The sequence below is a fragment of the Cheilinus undulatus genome, linkage group 2 (assembly GCF_018320785.1).
Source record: "Cheilinus undulatus linkage group 2, ASM1832078v1, whole genome shotgun sequence".
NCBI classification, from domain to species: Eukaryota; Metazoa; Chordata; class Actinopteri; order Labriformes; family Labridae; genus Cheilinus; species Cheilinus undulatus.
In genome coordinates, this window is record NC_054866.1 from 41,164,295 (window position 1) to 41,181,932 (window position 17,638).

At 39.1% G+C, this 17,638-nt stretch overlaps 1 protein-coding gene across 1 annotated transcript in view; it reads left to right on the forward strand.

The window, feature by feature from the left end:
* Positions 1-17,638, forward strand: part of nbeab (neurobeachin b) — a 333,968-nt gene that overhangs the window by 138,984 nt on the left and 177,346 nt on the right. Inside the window, exons 13-19 of the mRNA XM_041798435.1 lie at positions 430-598; positions 12,553-12,632; positions 13,596-13,658; positions 14,032-14,129; positions 14,580-14,672; positions 17,343-17,451; positions 17,552-17,633. Coding sequence (XP_041654369.1) covers positions 430-598; positions 12,553-12,632; positions 13,596-13,658; positions 14,032-14,129; positions 14,580-14,672; positions 17,343-17,451; positions 17,552-17,633 — 694 coding nt within the window. The remainder of the gene's footprint in view (positions 1-429; positions 599-12,552; positions 12,633-13,595; positions 13,659-14,031; positions 14,130-14,579; positions 14,673-17,342; positions 17,452-17,551; positions 17,634-17,638) is intronic.

Sequence of the window (17,638 nt, forward strand, 5' to 3'; positions counted from 1 at the left end):
TCCTGGGTGTAATTTCTGTAGCCCCAACCCATATCACATCATGCTCACATCATAAGCACACTGCAGCCTTTCATCATGACTCACATTTGAGTCGTTAATATCCTATAATTTATGACATATGAGAAAAAGCCTCAGTATTTATAGCTGCTGTGATTGTGGTGGGATTAAGGATTCTTGTCAGCTCTGTTGCTAATTACAGAGGACATGCTAATCATCACTGAACAGAGCGGAGAGGGGACAATTATGAAATTGAGTAATATAGGGTCAGTCAGCATCCCTACCAAACACCTGCCAGGATAGAAAGCTCATGTTGCAATTTACAACACTAAAATGTCTTTGTCAGTCTTAAAAGGTATGTGCTTCAACAGATTAATTACAATGTGAAGTGTATGACATGATACTATGTACATGTGTCTTTCCCCACTTCAGGTACAGCTCTCTCTTTACACGTACCTTTCTGCTGAGTTCATCGGCACAGCAACCATCTACAACACCATTCGTCGAGTGGGCACAGTGCTTCAGCTCATGCACACACTGAAGTACTACTACTGGGCCGTCAACCCTGCAGATATCAGTGGCATCATGCCAAAGGGTCTAGGTGAGCATATTTGGCACTTTAGTTTGTTTTTTTAAGCATAAGCCAAGCTGGGTTCCTTTCATTGTTGCGGAATATGATTTGATTCTGGTTGCTGTTCATATGAACTGTTCAGCATCACTCTGACGGCTCATCCAAGTGAAGCTGGGTGTTCAGGGGAAGTAATCACTGGGAGGAAACCAATCACAAACACAAACCTGCTATCCAAGTGTCCTCCTGAAATGGCACAGCAGCTCCCCCACATTTGAAATGACTCATCCCCACATGGAAGCGCTTGCCTGTCAGCTGTTAGGACCGTCGCCATCACAGGAGATGACAGAGAGGCAGACATACCACATCAATACCGTTGTCCCCCCAGGGTGCTCAGTGTGGGTGTAAGGCCTCTGAAACCTGGGCCAGTAGTTTGACTAGCGTGCCCTGTCTATGAAACAGCAGGCTAACACCAAGCAGGTTGCGCTGAGAGTGAAAGTGTCCTTGAACTGTCATTTCCTTTTGGCTCTCCATTTTTCTTTTCCAAAACTGTCTGTCTTGTGGTACAGAGATTGTTTTGTAATGTTACTGAGAGCTCAGTTTACTCTGCACCAAGATCTGATGAAATCCACTTCCTGAAGGTTAAAGCTAGTTCTCTGTCAACATTGATGTAAATCTCGTCTTCAGTCTAGAAGGGTATTTTCTACCATACCGTTCTTCTTCAACTGACATAGTTACACTTTTTCTATCAAAGACAAATCCAGTTTTCAAAGTTAAAACGAGCATTTTTCAGCATAGATAGTTGTAGCAACCCGTAATGTAATAACTGCTCATAATGTAATAACGGCTCATAATGTAATAACTTAAATGTAATAAAAGTTCAGAATGTAATAATCAGATCATAATGTAATAAAATTATAAGCACATAACGTAATAACGTCTTGCGCATAATGTAATAATGTAACAATTTATTACAATTATTACATTATGAACTTTTATTACATTTAAGTTATTACATTATGAGCCGTTATTACATTATGAGCCGTTATTACATTATGAGCCATTATTACATTATGAGTTGCTACAGAATGTCCCATAGATCTCACACTTTGCCAGCAGTCTGTTAAACCGTAGGACTGATATCCATTCTGATATGCAGCCAAAGTATGACTTTGGTCTCGTTTCTCTGAAGTATTTCACACCAAACTCTTTTCTTTGGATTGGAAAAGTCATTTGGTTTGGGTTGTGTTTTATTTTTGTGAGATTTATTCTTTGGCTTTTATGCCACTTCTTGAGAGATAGGACTGTGAGTCAGAAACAAGGGAAGGGAAGCAAGGGAAATAAGTTTCCATTTTAAGATTGCATTTGACCTTTTTTGCCACTACACAGGATTTGAACGCTCAGACTTGAACCATTACCGTTACTTGTTATTTTCAAAGAAAACACTGCACATAGGATAAATTTTAATTACACAGTGGGTGGAATTATTTATCCCTTTGGCCCTTGGCTTGGTTTTCTTGACATAATTTGGCCCTAGGGGAAAGTAATTAAGGAACCCAGCTATAAAGTGTTGCATATTTTGCTTTAACACCGGTGGATAAAAAACAATTCCCTTTAGTGTCAGAGCTGCCCAAATTTTTACTTTCACTCAACTTTTTACTTACAGATACATATGAAGCACATTGAAGCACTTGGCCTACTTTCATGGTCTGAGGTCGAACACTGTGAGCACACACATCTGAGTTAGGCCACTCCACATGCCCTTTACACTTAACTCTCCTGATTTTAAATTTCTTTCTCATCCCATCTACTTCCAGTGTATGGTGTCCCCTTTCCTTTTTACGCTGTGTGAGGGAACTTAACAGGAGTTAATAAGTGATGAAAGCTTAACCTATCTATAAGTCATGTTCTAAGGAGATGAGCTATATTTAGTTTGTGCATCACTGGAACTTTTTTCTAAAGACTTGAAATTTATCTCATCCACTACATCAAAAACTCTTGGCTGTATTTTTTGTTGCTTTCACTACTGCTGAATAATAGATTTTGATGTCAAAACACGTGTTTGGGAAATCTGTCTCTGTGTTGCCTCAGGCTGTGCAGTATACTTGTGCTTTGTACAGGAGTATCACAAAACAGTGTACTGTTCTGATTCGTTCAAAGTCAGACGTGTCAGCATAGGTTGTAAAAACAACAAAATAATTCACTGCATGCCTTACAGTCTACTTATTGTAGTCATCCACTTCTGACAGACTCAGAAATACATGTCGATTTAACTGTGTCAGCGTGTTAAGAAGTTTTTTCTCCTGCCAAGATTGGTGTTCAAAGGTAGGTTACTAGGCTGTAGCAAAGTTTTGGATTACTTTGACTTGACTTCCTGGCTCTTAAAACATAAATTGTTGGATCTCTGGTAGGGAACGAAACTAAAGTCGACCTGTAGGTGGAGCTGCATTTAGGACTGGTTTTTGTGTTTCTATTTATTTCTTGTTTGCTTCATTGATCTATGTCCTTCAGTGCACACTGAGGTACTTTCAGCCAAATATGAAGATAATAGGATAAGAGTTGGCACCATGAAGCCTTTGACCATGGCCCACTGCCAGAAAACAGCAGCTTGTCACCTTTGGATTATGGTCAGTTTTTTTGATTCAAGTAAGACAGGATTGAGAATTTCTAAATATCAGAAAATCATATAAGTAATAGGTAGATTCAGTCAGGGCTGCAGAGTTAAAGCTCAGTTCAACAAATGATTCATTCCTCCATCTGTGATCTTGAGTTCTGAGTATGGTCTAAAAAAATAGTGTATTTTTTTCCATATAGTGTATTAATATTACTAACATTGCTCAAATTTGCACAACAGTAAATTACAGGTCAAAATCCTTGCTAATCAGATCAGTAAGCATAGAGTTTTGCAAAGATGCATTGAAAAGATATAAAGAAATACACACTTGTTCCTTTGCAGAGCTTTGCAAGCAATGTGCACATCCATGCACTGGACTTTTCACTGTAATTATCAATCATCTACTTTCAACAAAACTCTTTAATAAAACCTATTTCCAGTTAAATTCTTGGATACATCTGTAAAAATGGTGCTCATTGATCCTAGGAGATTGTAATGGGAAAATAGCTGAGATTCTGGAGGAGGCATATCTGGAAATGGATTGTCTTCCTGCTGTTGGTAATTTTCAAAGTGGGTCCACTTCCATTGATCGGCGCCTGATTTGGCAGGTCAGTTTTTCACTCTGTCCTTCTGAACTGAGAAATGACCAAACAAAGACACGCACAAAGAGGGAGAGAGCTGAGCAGATAATGAAGTGTTCAATTATAGCGACACGGAGAACACATTTAAAACGACGCTCCTCCAACTACTCGCTCTGTTTCGGGGAGTGCCTCCTCCGTTTTTTTTTCCTCAGGTCTTAATACGGAGTGCTATCAAATTAAAGTCATGTATCATTCAGTTATACACACAATCACTGCAGGCACTCACAGACAGATGCCCCATTGCTCAACCTGTCTCAGTCTGTGATATGTACCCACAAGCTAACATCTAATCTATCTCAATCTCTATTACTCTCCCTTTGTCTCTGTCTCTGCCCTGCTGCTGCTTTACCCAATAATGAGTTGTGAGCTGTTTGGCCAGTCACCACCTTCAATTTAGGCTGGTTCTGTTTTTTTCACCATCATAGGAGAAATCAACAAAGGCAGACTCGTTTGTGCTCCTGTTGTTGGATTTAATTAAAAATACCTGATTGTTTGGCTACCAATCATTATCAGCCGATATTTATTAAAAGTATGTGATCTCTGTAATTCTTGGCCTCATTGATCTGATCTCCTGGTTTTATCCTCTGGTGTCTGTGTCTGAAGTACTGCATGTGTGCTGACGTGTAAATATAAAGGCTAATTTAATTGAATTGCAGCATTTTGAATCAAATGAAAGTGAAATGCAGTACCTTCAACTGTACACTTCTAAACTACTCTGTAAGCTCAATCATGCACTTGTAGCAGCTGTGTTAAAATCCCCAAACTTTTGACTTTGGTCCATTAGGAAATTTGAGCCTGATGGTAAACCTGAGTCATTGTTACCGTTTCATAAAACCCATGTTAACACATTTCACTGCTCCTTACACACATGCAGTTAGTTGCACAATGTACACCTGTGTTTAACACATAAACAACAGAACTTAGCTTCTAATTAGCTCTGTTAGCACTAAGTTAGCCTGTTAGCACATTAGCTGCTACTATGACTCGGTGGCTTACAACAGACAAATAGCATCTTCCACCTAAAACACCACTGACTTATCCAAACAAATGGCAGACCAGTGGTTTGTTTACTAACTGTCCAATTAAAATTGAGTCTTACCATTAGTTGTTCCATATTAGTCCTCTAAACTGATGATCTCAACTGTAACCTCTGGTAAAACATGTTTACAACCATCATGCTTTATTTTGAATAGTCATGCAAAAAGAGAAATGATCTGTGGATAGTTTAGCGCCATCCTCCTCTCATCGATGGCTCTTCCCTGCAGCTGAAGTTATGTTTGCTGCTGCTGCTATTATATGCTAGATTAGAGTCAGTAATTACAGCTATGGAGAAGTGAATCAGAGAATTGGTCATTGTAGATATACCCATTGCAGGCCCATCCTTGTCTCAGCCACTGTATCTGTGTTTGTACCGCTCAGCTGTCTATACTTCCTTATCATATGCATCGATAACACACTCAAAATCCTTTCATACTGCCTATTTCTTTGCATAGCCTTCAGTAGCTCTGAAGTCTCCCAGAGGTGAGCTTTATTTGATGTCATCCACGTTGATCACATGACAGTTTACCGCCTGAATTAGCCCTGTTCTGCATTACATAGATAAACAGTCCCATCATGGAACAGAAATTAGTTCGTAGTGAAACAACTGACTTTATATTGCCTTGAGATTATATTAAAGGATTGTTGGCAACTTATCTTCTAGGAAACACAGAATCTAATTTGTAATTATTTACTCATTTTCTTAGTTGGAAGTTGGCCTATTTTTCACCCTGACATTTTGGCTGTTAATATCCTTATCTGTCGGACTTTTGCCCATTAAACCGACTAAAAACCAGTAAATACCAACCAAGGGAAACCCTTCTTTAGACGTGCCTCAACCACTAAACCAACTTCAGTCAGTCAAAACACTAAGAATGACTGTTAAAAGTCTGACTGATCACATTTATTGTTGTTTGCGTCAGGAAACAAGTCCCTGTTGGACTTGGCCTTTCTCTGTGGTGGGTGCATGTTCTCCCCATGAATGCTTGGTCATACTCCCCTGGGTGCTCCAGCCTCCTCTCACAGTCCAACGTCATGCTCATTAGGTTAATTACTGACTCTAGATTGCTCATAAGTGTGAGTGTGAGCATGACTGTTTTTTACGGCCCTGTGATGGACTGGTGACCAGTCCAGGGTGTACCCAAAGAGGACTGGGATTGGCTCCAGCCCCCCCACTCAACCTGCAAATAGGACGAGCTGTATAGATAATGGATAGATGAATAGAAAATGTTCTACATATTTTCAGTTATTGCAGCTTGTATTTTTACTATTACTTTTTGTTGAATTATAGTTTTTAAATCCTCATGGCACTTTGTGGTAAAATGATAGTGTCATATAAAAACACATTTACACCTGGGAAATCCACTGGAGTAAATAGAGGTCAGGTGGTGCATTAGAACAGATATTGAGAGAGTGAGATGGGGGCTAACCTTACTCATTCATTTTTTATGAGTTTCACCTTCATGTTTGCCCTTTGTGTGCAATAGGAAATGCAGTTTAAAGTCAACACATTCCTGATTCTCTGAACAGAGAATAGGAAAACAGGCATTAGTTAGAACTTAAGAAGAACTCTGCAAAGCAGTTATTACTGCTGCCATTAACAATATTTGTCACAGTTGTTTCAAGTGGTTTGTCAACCTTTGTTTATTCAAAAGCTTTCTGAAAGCTTAAATATATGTATTCCTTTTCTCTACTTAAAGGCTGGCATGATTATAAGGACCAAATTCTATTGTGCATGCAGTGACTTTATTATCATCGGTCATAAGCTGAAATAAGCTTTCCTGCATTAATCACATGGACATAAATTGTTTTTCAATAAACGCTTTTCTCCAAGTGCCCTTGGGATGCAGGAAGTAAAGCAATATGTGAATGAGAAACAAGAGCAGTGCAGAGCTGCTGAGCATAATTGGTTGTGAATAACTTGGATGCATTGGCTGCCGTAATAATGTTCTTATCATCCCTTCCATGTCAGGCTCAGTCCCTGCTCTGGGTTTTCCTCTCTCTCTCTATTAATCAGTGTCACAATGCAGAAGCACTTGCCATCCTCCTGCAACCTCGGGGAGCCTCATCATTGATTACATTGACTGGCTGTTGTAGCAGCAGGATGGTCAGGTGTCTACTGCCATTGTATCTGTCATCATGGCACTGTCCCCGTGTCAAAGGAACATGTGTCCAGCAGAGGTGGAAGTTGGGACTTTATCAGCACTGAGAGGAGAAGAAAGACGTCTGGCAAAGTGACAAATCTCTCTGAAAGGCTGTTGCCGTGTATTTGGCCTGGTAACTCTCATTTAATACCTCTGCAGATGTAAAAGATTTTGTCTGTGTTTCTACCTGGCTGGCTGCACAGGATGAATAAGAAATGAATGAATGTATGCCAGGTCTCACAGCCAAAATGGAGCCTTTGTGCTACAGTGAAAGTGCTGCTAATCTTTAGAGAATTCGTGTTTGTTTTGTTAGAAACAGTGTGCATATGTCTGCCATATCCTGTATTTTCTGATGCATCTGATTGAATAGCTCCGTCCTGTATTGATCCACCTGTTGCTGCAACCCATTTATGTGCTTACTCAGTGTATGTGCAAACACCTTCTAGTTAAAAACAAAAGAGCTCAGCGTATTGAAAAGGATCTGACCAAGGCTCGATTAATCCTTGTGCCAAGCTAACCAAAGCAGCGACCGCAGCAGCAGCTGCGTGACATGACGGCTAATCAATAACAACTGTCATATTCTGTCATTCTTCTTTATTTGCTCGACATTCATCTACCGGCTGACAGGGTTTAAAACCGTCACATGGTGAATGAGCTTCATGACGGGGATGGATTGCAATGTTATGCTTACTTGTGGGCCAAAGTGACCCCAAGTTGGCAGAGACATTCTGGGTAGTTTTAATGAGATGTTGGCCGGTGTGATGGGAAGTGAGACTCTGGTGACCTTGGGCTGGCTGCCTGGGAACTATGTTGTGACCGAGACCTGGGAAACACACCGGTGTAGGATGCAGCTTGAATTATAAATACCTTCAGGTTGAATACTCAGAGTGACCCCTGTTGAATTTAAAGCATGCAATGTGTCTGAATTTTTTTCTGATAATCAAAGGACAAATTGAAATTTGTCATTACCAGTCAACAGGGCATCTATAATATGACATTTGGTCCAAGTCTATAAAGAGTAAAGTTTACTCTTACTGCTTGCTCAGTAAATTTTCCAGTTATTTCGCCTTTACAAGTGTTTTATTCAACTCTAAATGATGATTATGTACTCCATGATAAACGAAATAAGAAACAACTCTACATCAATTGAACTCAACACAGAGTAATACAGTACAGTTTCCTCATCACAACACATAGCTGTTTTTTTATTCATCAGTGTTGTGTTTAATCATTTCAGGGCTGTTTCCACACAGTAAAGAGATGTTTTTATTCCATATAAAAATATTTCCTCCTTTATAGAACATTATAGAACATTTTTTTTCTCCATAAAGCAAGGGTAGTGCTTTATGTGGAGCTATATTTTTCTATGAATAGATAATTCTCTTTCTGCTGCCTGTAAAGGGAGGAACAGCAAATGAGTTTGTGTTTTTTGGCTATATATACTACACAGTGTTCTAAAATAACTGAAACAATCCTGGCGCATGGACATATGCCAAGGACGCAGGAGCAGAGCACGAGTAAGGTCTGAGGGTTTATTTCACATCAACATTAGTGCAAACGATGGTGAGTGTACTGGCTGTAGGTTGTCATAAACAAAGAAGGACAAAAAGGTGTTAGAGAAGGCAAAACAACTCACTGAAAAGTAGGGGTGTGACGAGATCTCATGCCACGAGATCTCGCGAGATCAAAATGCCACGAGATTTCTCGGCGCGGAAAAATTAATCTTGTGAGATCAATATTGCGCAGACAGTAGAAGCAGCAGCTCTCCTTACAGAAAAAAAAGATACCAAACTAAAAATGAAAAAGGATCACAAAGATGCCCTGGAGACTTTATAACTGTTCATGAGAGAGCTAATGAAGAAAAAAAGCTGATCCTGTCAAAGCTCATATGAGAAAAGAAGACCACTAAGCGATAAAATAATCTATTTCTCTAAATAACAGCAAAATTATTGACCTTGACAGAAATATTTCTTTTGAGTATTTAAAATATAGATGTCCTTAAAAAGGATGAGGAATAGTTAAATTTTACTGATGCAGCTCTTTATATTTCAGTCTGTTGTAAACAGTGCTTAAATTACTTTCAAAATAATCTAAATGCTTTTATTTTATACAACTAAATATGATATTAAAAACTGTTGTTGTAATTATAGCAACGAGAGCATAGTGTAGTGAATTAACGATTTTGTGGACTGTTAAAATGAAAGGTTTGATTTAAAGAACATTATAATATACAGTTTGAATCAGAGTTAGACAAGACATACTGTTTGGAAGCACTGATAGCCTATTCAGTACTTAGTTTAAACATTTCTGAATAGACCTGAATGCTTTGCAATTATGACTTTTAGTTGTATAAAGGACATATTTTCCACCCATGTATTTTTTTTTTCCAAAAAAAAAAAAAAGTGTAAAATCTCGTCTTGTCTCGTCTCGTCTCGTCTCGTCTCATCTCGTGAGATAAGTGTCTCGCCACACCCCGACTGAAAAGTCACCGTCAAAAATCACTGAATTCAAAGGTTGAAGAGGAGCCAGGCTACCTCCCTGGGAGCTGTAGTATACTCTGGTGTCTGAATGTTCAACACAAGATGATTTAAAGGAGATCTTTATAGCCAAGGATGAGCTGTAGTTGTGACGCCTAATGAGCTACAGCACTGCCCAGTGCTCCGGCCCTCACCGAGCAGCCTGCAGTGAGAGAGAGAGAGAAATCTCTCCAACACAAATCATCAGAATCATACAAACAGAGAACACAGGAGATTAATCATGACAGCAAAGCTTTGAAATAAATAAAACAGTAAGCCTTAAGCTCTGGCTTAATATAAACATAACACTATAAATTAAACACTCTGTCAAACACACTGTCTCTGTCTGTCACATTCACGACGGGCCAGTCAGAGACTGTTTTTCCTAAACAAGACAAAATGATATTGTGCACATGTGTAACTATTGACCTGATGGACTACCGCTGCCGTAGATTGTTAATGGCGGAGCTTCTCACTGAATATGGTTGATGCAGAGGCTGGTCAGGAGACGTGCAAAAACATTTCCTCTGCCAAGACAAGCTTTCAGTGTTACTCTATGCCCATGTTTTAGAAAGAATGAGGTCCAGTTGCAATTAAACTGCTGCTTTCTTACAGCTGTATCTGAGCTGACAGTTACCGTAGCAGCAGCCCCTGGATACACCAGCAAACCCCACCTTTAAAAATCACAAACCTGTGCCGAAGTACACCTGGAGAAGAGTGAAAATATCTTTGTGTCACGAAAAGCTTTCAGAGCTGCTCTCTACCATTGTTTTAATAGAGACACGTAGTTCTAAAAGAAACGGCTGCTGTGGCTAAGTCCGAGCTAATCATTCCACTAGCAGCCATTGTATTCAACCACTCACGCGACAACTAACCCTTTTGTAACCCTCACATAGTCATGTCGAAGCAGGTCACCAGAAGAATGAAAACATCTTTCACATAATGAAAAGCTTTTAGTGTTTTTCTTTTCTTTATTTCATGCAGAAACGTGGTCCAGTTCTAGTAAAACTGACAGTATGCTAAAGCTACATCCAAGGTAATCATTGTAGAGGCAGCCATCAGAAAAGGCTTTGAGTACAAGTAAACCCCACCAATAGGGCAACTCTGTAATTAGGCTCTGAAAGTATCGTTACTCAGTCAGCCAGACACATACAGACCCAGACACCTAAAATTTAAAGTAATCACATTCAACAACCATGTTGGAAACCATCCTACCACATGGAGCCAGAGCACACAGACATTCTCTGGTATTGCACCATTATGAAATCTTCCTGGGATTAAATATGTTCCGTTCACTGCATAGTGTGGGATTACGCCGTCCCTAGATTATGTCTTGTTTTATACCTGGAACAATTTGAAGGATCTGTGCATGCAGGAGACGAAAACCTGGTTAATACTCTCATCACAGCTGCAAAGAAAGCAACCATCAAGAACTGGGTAAAAAATGATGCGCCAAACCACTGCGGCTGTAGTCAACCCAAGGAAACTTGGCCATCTGAAAGGAAACTTCATGCTATTTCTAGGTCAACCTAATCAATGACAGTGTAGTCAATACACCCTGGCTTGTGGTCAAATGAGCTTAAAAATAATTAAAACAAATAACTAGAACTAAAATTCAAAAGTCATTTTAGTTAACTGAAACTAAATAAAAACTAAGCTTTACCAAAAAATGAAAACTAACTAAAACTGTATAGTGCGCTAACAAAACAAACTAAAATACAATTAAAAAGGAGACAAAATATCCTTAGTTTTAGTCTTCGACACAACCATACTGACTGGCACCAACACCCAAGTCTGGGGAGAGTAAAATTGCCTGATCTGATTGTTTAAGTCTTCATATAGTGGTATTTCTATGTCTGGAGTTGTACTCAAACGTCATCATTAAGTAAATAAAATGATAAGTAAAGAGTAGCCTGTTTTAATATGTTTTTAAAAATGTATGACGCTCACTCAGCCCCGACAGCTATCAGTAAAAAACTAAAACTAACACTGAAACTAATAAAAACTAAACTAAAACGAATCATTTTTTAAAATAAAAACTAAACTAAACTAACAAACCAGCAGTCAAAACTAATATAAACTAAACTGAAATCGAACACAGAAAGTGAAAATTCAAGGCAGTTAGTGCAGCAGCTATACTAAAAGCAAAATCACAATAACAAATATTAAAAAGATCTTGCTGCTATGATTGGCAGCATGTCCATCTGTCTGTGTCAATTTGCACGCCACACCGTTGCTCCAACCTCTCTGCAGACTCCTTGGGTGTACTGGTTTGGAACTGGTGTTGTGAGAAAAATCATAAAAATGTAAACATTCTCTATAGAATCACAAAATGTGCTGAGTTATCATTTGGGGACTTATGCTGTGTTTTATTTACCTCGGAAAGGTTAGGGTTGTCAGAGCTGGGAATGACTTCACATCTGAGTTAAATGCGCTCGTATAAAGAGTAGAGAAGTTTTAAAACATAAATACAGTATACATATATCCATATACAAAATATAAACTCTACAAACAGATTATTTTAAATACAGGTCTCAGATACTGGCAGTGATTCTTCTTTAACCGAGCTATAACTCAGTTACAATAAAAAATGAATGCCAATAATGTCTGTAGTGCAAAGATAATCTAACCTTTAGGTTTAAAATGAATGCAGATCATTTTGCAAAAGGATGGAGAAAAATTTGAAGTATAAAACCAGACAAAATGGTCATACTCAACAAAAAATAATGTGCTAAGAAAGGAAATTCTTATCTATCTAACAGGCTTAGTGTATCAGTGACAAGGTTTTTTTAGTTGCATTTTTGTTCCCTTTGTTGTTCTTCCTCCTTCTCCTTTCCAAGTCCTTGTAACTGATTGAGGTTGGTATGTAGATTTTCTTTTGCCGCTTTTTTTTGTTTGTTTAAGGTTTAAACTAAAATGAAACAAAAATGGAAGAACAAAAGAAAAACTGTGAAACAGAGAAAATACAATGGATATTAAAGTCTGACTCTCAGTCTTATTGCTAATCTCTCTCTCTTTCTCTCTCCAACTACAGATGGTCCAAGGCCGACCCAGAAAGAAATAATTTCTCTGCGGGCGTTTATGCTTCTCTTCCTCAAGCAACTCATCCTGAAGGTATGTCCCACCTGTCTTCATGCCTCACAGCCCTTCGCACGGCTTGATTTTGAGCTGCTCTGAGGAAATCTGGAGATTGTCAATTCTCACTGTGTTATCCTTTAAAACGTTCTGCTAGTCTGCACCTTAATAAATTCAGAGCTGTTTGTTTCATTCCTTGTCGCTGCTTGGAAGAAAACCAGATGTGCTTTGACTGATTCAGTGTATCAATGAGTCAGGAGGAAATTAACGAATTACAGTGTTAATAATTATTTAAGCGTTCATGTAATTAATCTGGTAAAGATACCCAACAATTATCGGTTCCAGCTCTACAAATGAGACAAATTGATACTTTTCTTTGCTTCAGTTAATTATAATTATGTCCCTGTGGGTTTGCTGAATATTTATCAGACTGATTGCTGTGGTATTCTGACAGGTATTCTTGCTATTTTGCCATGATACTAAATATATGAATGAGTTATTTAAAAAAAAAACTTGTGATAGCTTATCAATAATAGAAGTGTTAATGTAAAAGTCTAGCTAGACATACAAATACACATTAATTAAATGTTTAATACATTACATTGTACATTAGTGTATTTGCTGCCACATCCTAGGATGCTGTATCTCTAAAGATAGTAATCCTGCCATGTTCTGTAACAGGTTTTTTTTATGGCAGTGCAATAATAAAAATGATTTTAGCCTCAGTCAGGAAGCAAACTCGAGGTCTAGATGTCATCACCAGGCCCGAGGCAAACCAGAGTTATCTGTCTAATTAGTATGTTTTGTTGTAGGGACCTAAATTCTCATGACAGCTACATCATTTGCTCTCCCAGTGTGTGGGTGTCCAAACACTCAGCATTTTTCCTCCTGCAATTTTAGGAATCAGCCCTCATCACAATAAAAAATACCTTACTGTTAGGACTGCACTGACTCAGAATATTATCTTTATATTATGTGTTTTCCTTTTTTGCATCCTTTTAGGACCGAGGTGTGAAGGAGGATGAGCTGCAGAGCATTCTGAACTATTTGTTAACAATGCATGAGGTATCTGGGAGTCTGTTTCTACCCTTATGTGGATTTGCTCAGTGTGTTAATGTGCCACTATTCTGCTCTGTGCTTCAAGGTCACATTTCACCTTAAAGCTTGCTACTCAAAGAGAAGTTGAATTTTTCCAGCTTTTGAACTAACCAGCTTGGTGAATAAATCATTTTGAATAGCATTGACCACTTCCCCTGTGTCAGCTGAAACACTGGACCAGGTGTATATTGTGATTACACTGCATGCAGAAAAGCACTCACAAAATGTCTTTGCTGCTATTGCAGTTCCAAGTTTCTTAAAGGAAACAAAGAGTGCATTGTCTGTCTTCACTCGCTCCGTTTATGATTTTCTTTGACTCGTTTTCTCTCTCTGTCTGCAGGATGAGAATCTGCATGATGTGCTGCAGCTGGTGGTAGCGCTCATGTCGGAGCATCCAGCCTCCATGATCCCTGCTTTTGACCAGAGAAATGGAATACGGTAAGCCCCTCAGGGGAAGACACAATCCCTCTGCTGTTCAGGCACAAAATGAAGAGGTGATTTCACAAAATAAACCTAAGCACCTAACACTTGTGCTGTTGCTGTGTGCCTGTGAGATGTATGAATAATTCATATGTTCAGTTAGGAAAGAAACACCTGCATGGAAAAGTAACAATATTAACATATTGATTTAAAAAAAATGACACGGATGATCAAGCCTACCCCATGTGATCCTATAAAATACAAATGCACTACTTGTGAGTTCCTAGGAATTCGTTGTGAGAAGACTGCTGCTTCCATTAGGACGTTCATTTAATCCTAATGTAAATTCTCCCTGAAGGAAAGTGGTTGTCAGCCAACCCGTGCCGGGCCTTTTCATCAGCGGGGATATATGTTATTCTGTCAAGACAGTGTGCTGTTGCCAGCTCTCGCTGCTTATTTCTATTCCAGGGTAATCTACAAGCTGATGGCTTCTAAGAGTGAAAGCATTCGAGTACAATCCCTCAAAGTCCTCGGGTACTTCCTCAAGCATTTGGGCCACAAGTAAGTATCCCATTCCAGTAGCTGTAGTAGATTTAAACTATATACTCTGAGTTTGATAATGACTATTCTATAGACAAATTGATACTCAAGCACCTAAAAATAGGCTGTTTTCTTCTTTGTTTTGGTCAACATTATGATGGGGTAGATCCACTACGATCTTGTGCTTTGCACTAATAGTGCTGCGAGATTTGTGCCTGCTAATGGCTCCCCTTTTGCAACGAATCCACTAAAGACTTAGTGCTAAATATATGCAGGTGCTTAAAAAACCCACAAATTTTACCCAGCCCGCTTAGCGCGTGTTTTGTCACAGGAAAAGTGGCACACCAGTGGCACAATGACAGAGTGAGAAAGTGAAAAACTCAGTTTTTAGATCAGGATTCCTTAGATAGATAGATAGATAGATAGATAGATAGATAGATAGATAGATAGATAGAGACTCCTATAGTAATAGGAATTTTTTTCATTCAGACTAATGTATTGCATGGCAGCAAAGTTGGATATTTGGCTAGTAATTTATTTCATTTTATAAATGTGTTTTTTGGTCTTAAATGGCTCATGCTGAGTTCCTACTGGTCCTACAGCACATTGTTGTTACTGGATACACAGTAACAGCTGACTTGGGTGGAAAGAGGAGAAATGAGAGGGGACGAGGGAAATAGTGCCAGTTTAATACCTGGTTTCAATTGGTGATAAATTGCACCACTTTTACTGTTAGCCCTGGCCTTTGTGGATCAGTTGCTATTTGTAATGAGGCTAACTTGCATCTAAATGGAACAATTTTATGCTGGATTTTGAATATTCCTCCTCCTATTCTTCATTCACATACATAGACAGGGCGCTGTTTGCTAGGCTTAGCAGTTAGCGTTGATTTACCCTTTGCTTGTACTGTGTGTGTTTATTTTGCCATATTCAAAGCTAAAAAAAAAAAGGTGAAAGAAGCCTTGCTATTCTTCAGTGGATCTTCCCCTATGGTTACTGTTGCTAAAGTAGGAATTGAAATCATAAATCCATCTTTACATTCATAGAGATGATTCAGCTGTTCACTCTGCTCCTTTGAAGAAATGTGAAATTACAAGAGCCCCAAAACTTTTGACTGGATGCCAGCTTTTTAAAAAAGGTTCACTTCTCTCTAAAACACCTGAATTCCTGGCTCTGTGCCCTGAAACCATTACTTCATATAAAAGAATAGTGAGAGAGGCCCAAGTTACTGTCCCACAGAGTAAAATAAATAATAAAATCCCCACTAGGATGTCAGTATAATCCATGTGCTGCACATTTTAGAAGAGAGGGTGAGAGAGAGAGAGAGACTGCCTATGGGTGGAGAGGCTTTAATTCAAAATGCAGGATGCAGGGTTGGATGGATGGATGGATGGATGGATGGATGGAGGAGATATAGGGCTTTTGCTGTGCTCACAATAGCTTGGCACCAGGTGCTGTGGTGTTAACTGGTGCCTGCTGAGTGCAAAGCTGGACTGCCCCAGGTGCGAGCAAAAGGACTAAATACTCAAGAGACATGAGGGTTTCATGAAAGCCTGCCTCCCACCCCTCACTTTAATAGCTTTCATACATTTTAAAGCACCTACCTCCTTCACTGTGGGCTTCACTACAACTCATAAAGAATTAAACATGTTTCTTTCATGCTTTGTTTATGCTATTCCATTCTGATTTTAAATGTATTGTATAGCAATGTTGGATGATCTAAGTTCTGCTGGGGTTGATGAGTCAGAAAAGTAATAGATGTGAACTTTTGATTTGTTCTTCTTGATAAAACTTTTTTAGGGCCATGCACAGCAAAACAACACATAAAAGATGAGGTAGAGAAATAAATGTGTCTTGCTCTGCTTAATCTTCCAGCTTGTACTTGCAGAAATCTTCACAGAAACTTAAAGATAATCTGTTATTGATAAACCACGCTTATTTTTTTATAGGACTAAATATGCTTCCTGCTGTATGAAAACCTAATCTGTCTTACCACAGTGTATTTAACCTCTTCTTGCTTAAAAGCACAAATCCAGTTTTTTGTTTTAAGAAGAGTGATTTCACATTAATAGTGTCTTACCTGATTATTTAGCAGCATTTTCATGGATTACTAGAGTAACATTATCTCCATTTACATATATTAAAGCTTTTAAGAAAAGGTAGTCCTCCCACGATTCCTTTTTGCAGAGTAGATTTTTAAGTTCTACCTCAGCTTGCTATGCATCATCAGTCTGCCCTTTTCTCCTGTATTTCCATATTTATACAGTCAAGAGAAATGCTTCTCTTCTCCTAAGTGTCCAATTTGCCAGCCTCTGCAGAACACACAAAAAAATGTCGACTTATTCCAAAACTGGTCTTGAGGCCATGGAAGCAGCTTTGGCTTAGCACTGTGACAGCAGTTCTGGTGCTCTTTGCAGAAGTACTTTGTCTCCGTTGAACCCATTCACCTGTGGTACACTACCTTTGTTTCTTGGAGCCATGCCTAGTGGCAGACTAACTTCGTTATCCTGCACACCTCCCAAAATTTCCCCCAATTTGTGACAGCAGGCACTTCTTGACACTTGTCTCCAGAGCAGGGCTCCCTGTAGGTGAAAATATGGAAGCAAGCAGACGGCACTCACTGATCCTTTCAGTGGCTTAGGCAGCTCTAAACAAGGCACTTTACCAATATGTTTGTGTATTTATCCACAGGAGGAAGGTGGAGATCATGCACACACACAGCCTCTTCACTCTCCTGGGAGAGCGTCTCATGCTGCACACCAACACTGTGACAGTGACGACCTACAACACTCTGTACGAGGTAACAAAACAGTTTCCTCTCAAATGTAGCACTATGACTGCACCTTTGGTCCCAGTGAACAAAATGTGTGACCTTTTTTTCTCACCATTCCCTGTGCTAGATTCTGACTGAGCAGGTGTGCACACAAGTAGTTCATAAACCTCATCCTGAGCCCGACTCCACTGTCAAGATTCAGAATCCAAGTCAG